Consider the following 2,500-nt stretch of genomic DNA (forward strand, 5'->3'; position numbering starts at 1 on the left):
AATAAATTGCTTACCCTCTCGCTAGATGTCTCCACTGACTGCAAACTGAGGCAGCTTTCAGCAGGTCCGGCGCTTGCAACTTTTTCAGTATAATTTCCCATATTTCTGTCGGTAGCTGCACTTCAGGAAAGACTGGATCTTCACCACAAAGCACTGGTCGATCACACATACTGTCAAGTAACTATGAACAGTCAAACCACGCCATGTCGATGAGAAGAATCGGGATGCGAGCTGGGAAGCCGTGAAGTAGAACAGTCTGTGGACGAAAATATCGTAAGCGCTGATACTTCAAAAGTTGGCGCCCTATTCAAGAGAGTAAAATGAGAACGTTTGTAAATAGCAATTATTTTTTTGTGGTGGTAGTTTCTGTACAGAAGATAAACCCATAGATGTGTTCCTCTAGTGTTGCAGATTGAACTGCTCATTAATCTCGCAATCGGTAATGTCCGGCAACGGGTATTATTTTGCTTATAGAAAACAACAAGGAAATAACAATTATTTGAACAACAGTAGCATCGTAAATAAGGAATAAATATATTTCTCTTTGACTATTTTTTCCAGCACTCAGTATCAGTAGACATGGTTCACATCATGCAACCACTTATTTACTTTTAGAGTTCCACCTAAACGACAATCTAGTGAGTATTGTATAATTAATCAAATTAGTCTACATCGAAATGCATCACCTATATATTCACCTGGCAGTTGTGGCTACAAATATTTTCTGGAATAATCACCTAGCATATATTTAGAAACCGCAATTCAAGTCTGTAACCCCGACATGTATACCTATCACTTATCCAGAGGTATTACGTGTTCTAGAGGCAACATCGTCCAGAGATCAGCTCCCATCGCCTGTGGTTCAGTATTAACTGCGGACGGAAAACAGATGCACAGCGCTGCCGCCAGCAGTCTTGGCCGACTGACTACGCACGCGCTCAGCAGATGATGCAATGAGCCACGGTAGAGATTAAAACAATAATGAACGTAGTACATGTCACAGTTTTAGATGATACTCGTATATGTGGCATAGTTTAAAATCGGGATGTTCGGTCGTATTTGCATTAAGTTTCCGGAACATTAGCCAGAAAAAAGCAACTTGATTGTTGAGGTGTGGAATTGGTCCTGCCATAAAAAGCAGTTCTTAAAATTTAAAGGAAAAGAGGAGAATGCTCAGGGCATACTGATAAATACATACACCTTTAAATATGTGGAGATGACACCTTTGGCAAACGCGATACGATAGAGTTCAGAGGATAATTGTCACCGCTCCGGTTGCAAAGGTCAAAGGGAACTCCTTCATTTCACTCATGTCATCTTGGCCATCATTTTAATGGGAAGAGGAATTGATACACATATCTAGCTAAATAACTAGGTGTTTATTAATATGTTGTACATAGAGATATTTCTATATATGTGAAAGCCAGCTGGATTTCTTTTTTTTCAGACCAGAAGATGCTGAGAAGGGAAAATATTGAAGAAGGCAAGGGTGGTGGAACACGATGCAAAAGAGTGAAGGAGGGGAGGGAAGAACAGCAAAAGAGGAGAAGTGCAAAAAGTCACAGGCGATAGGAGGTCAAATAAAGGATGTGAGAGGAGCGTCTTGCGTATGGGGATGAAAGAGGCTATTTATTCTCGGTTCAGGTCGAGATATGGAAACTGGCGAAAGAAAGATATTAAAATCCCCTTTCTTGGCGTGGATTAGGAGGGAGAGATTTTCATATACAGCCATTTTTTTTCTATACGCAGCAAATAGGTATGTATGAAAGAATCTGTTTTCCTCCTTGAGACCGGAGGGCAGGATGGAGTACAGAAATTCTTGGCAAAAAGCAAGATCAAAGACGCTGTCGACATACTTAAACCTGACTGGAAACCATTGTACAGTGGAATGTGTTTAAACATTTTTTTCTTTCTTTCTTTTTTTTTTTTGCGATAAGAGCGCGTTTGCCGCTTTTGATTTTTTTTCTTATTATTCGCATCTGTGATCATGAATGCTAGACGGGGATCGATTTCCTATGAGTTATAAACCCAAATACAGATGCATACGGTGTGTGGCTGTACATATGTATAAGGATAATGTCAATAAAGAAAGCATTATATAGTGATATATTAGGAAGTGAAGATTAAAGATATCTGACGCTGAACTTATCCAAATGGCATCAGATGCCGTGACAAGATGGGTCCATCTTGCCATAACATGTAAAAATGACACACGATTCTAACGTCTGATTGTTTCTGCTTGTCTTCAGTTAGTAAAATCGTAATAACAGTCATGATTATCATTATTATTATCTTGTCGTGACGTAGATAAATGGTACGAGAATCGAATATCAGAAGGTATCTGCTTGAATCTTGCTTAAACTAAAGTTATTTACTAAACATTAACGTGTTAAGTGTACTATAGTCATTATGAAAACAAAAATTTTAAGTATTACCATGAAGATGAGGTACCATAAAGGAAGTTAGAATGTCTGCTTATTTATCGTTTTAGCATAAAATT

At 38.6% G+C, this 2,500-nt stretch overlaps 1 protein-coding gene and 1 long non-coding RNA gene across 3 annotated transcripts in view; one reads left to right on the forward strand and one right to left on the reverse strand.

The window, feature by feature from the left end:
* LOC122248968 (uncharacterized) overlaps positions 1 to 928 on the reverse strand; it is an 11,707-nt gene extending 10,779 nt beyond the window's left edge. The window contains exons 1-2 of one of the 2 annotated variants that reach the window (XM_086550120.1): positions 790 to 928; positions 15 to 256 (exon numbers count right to left, since the gene is read on the reverse strand). In XM_086550120.1, coding sequence (XP_086406246.1) covers positions 15 to 169 — 155 coding nt within the window. In that variant the 5' untranslated portion in view covers positions 170 to 256; positions 790 to 928. Of the gene's footprint in view, positions 1 to 14; positions 257 to 737 lie in introns of both variants that reach the window. The other variant, XM_086550121.1, reaches the window with a different exon arrangement.
* LOC147469167 (uncharacterized) overlaps positions 823 to 2,500 on the forward strand; it is a 1,920-nt gene continuing 242 nt past the window's right edge. Inside the window, exons 1-2 of the long non-coding RNA XR_015192139.1 lie at positions 823 to 963; positions 1,448 to 2,500. The exon at positions 1,448 to 2,500 is cut by the window's right edge and continues 242 nt beyond it. This is a non-coding gene — a long non-coding RNA (uncharacterized LOC147469167). The remainder of the gene's footprint in view (positions 964 to 1,447) is intronic.

This window comes from Penaeus japonicus, unplaced genomic scaffold (assembly GCF_977035675.1).
Source record: "Penaeus japonicus unplaced genomic scaffold, GWHDUDI00000001_assembly GWHDUDI00000023, whole genome shotgun sequence".
NCBI lineage: Eukaryota > Metazoa > Arthropoda > Malacostraca > Decapoda > Penaeidae > Penaeus > Penaeus japonicus.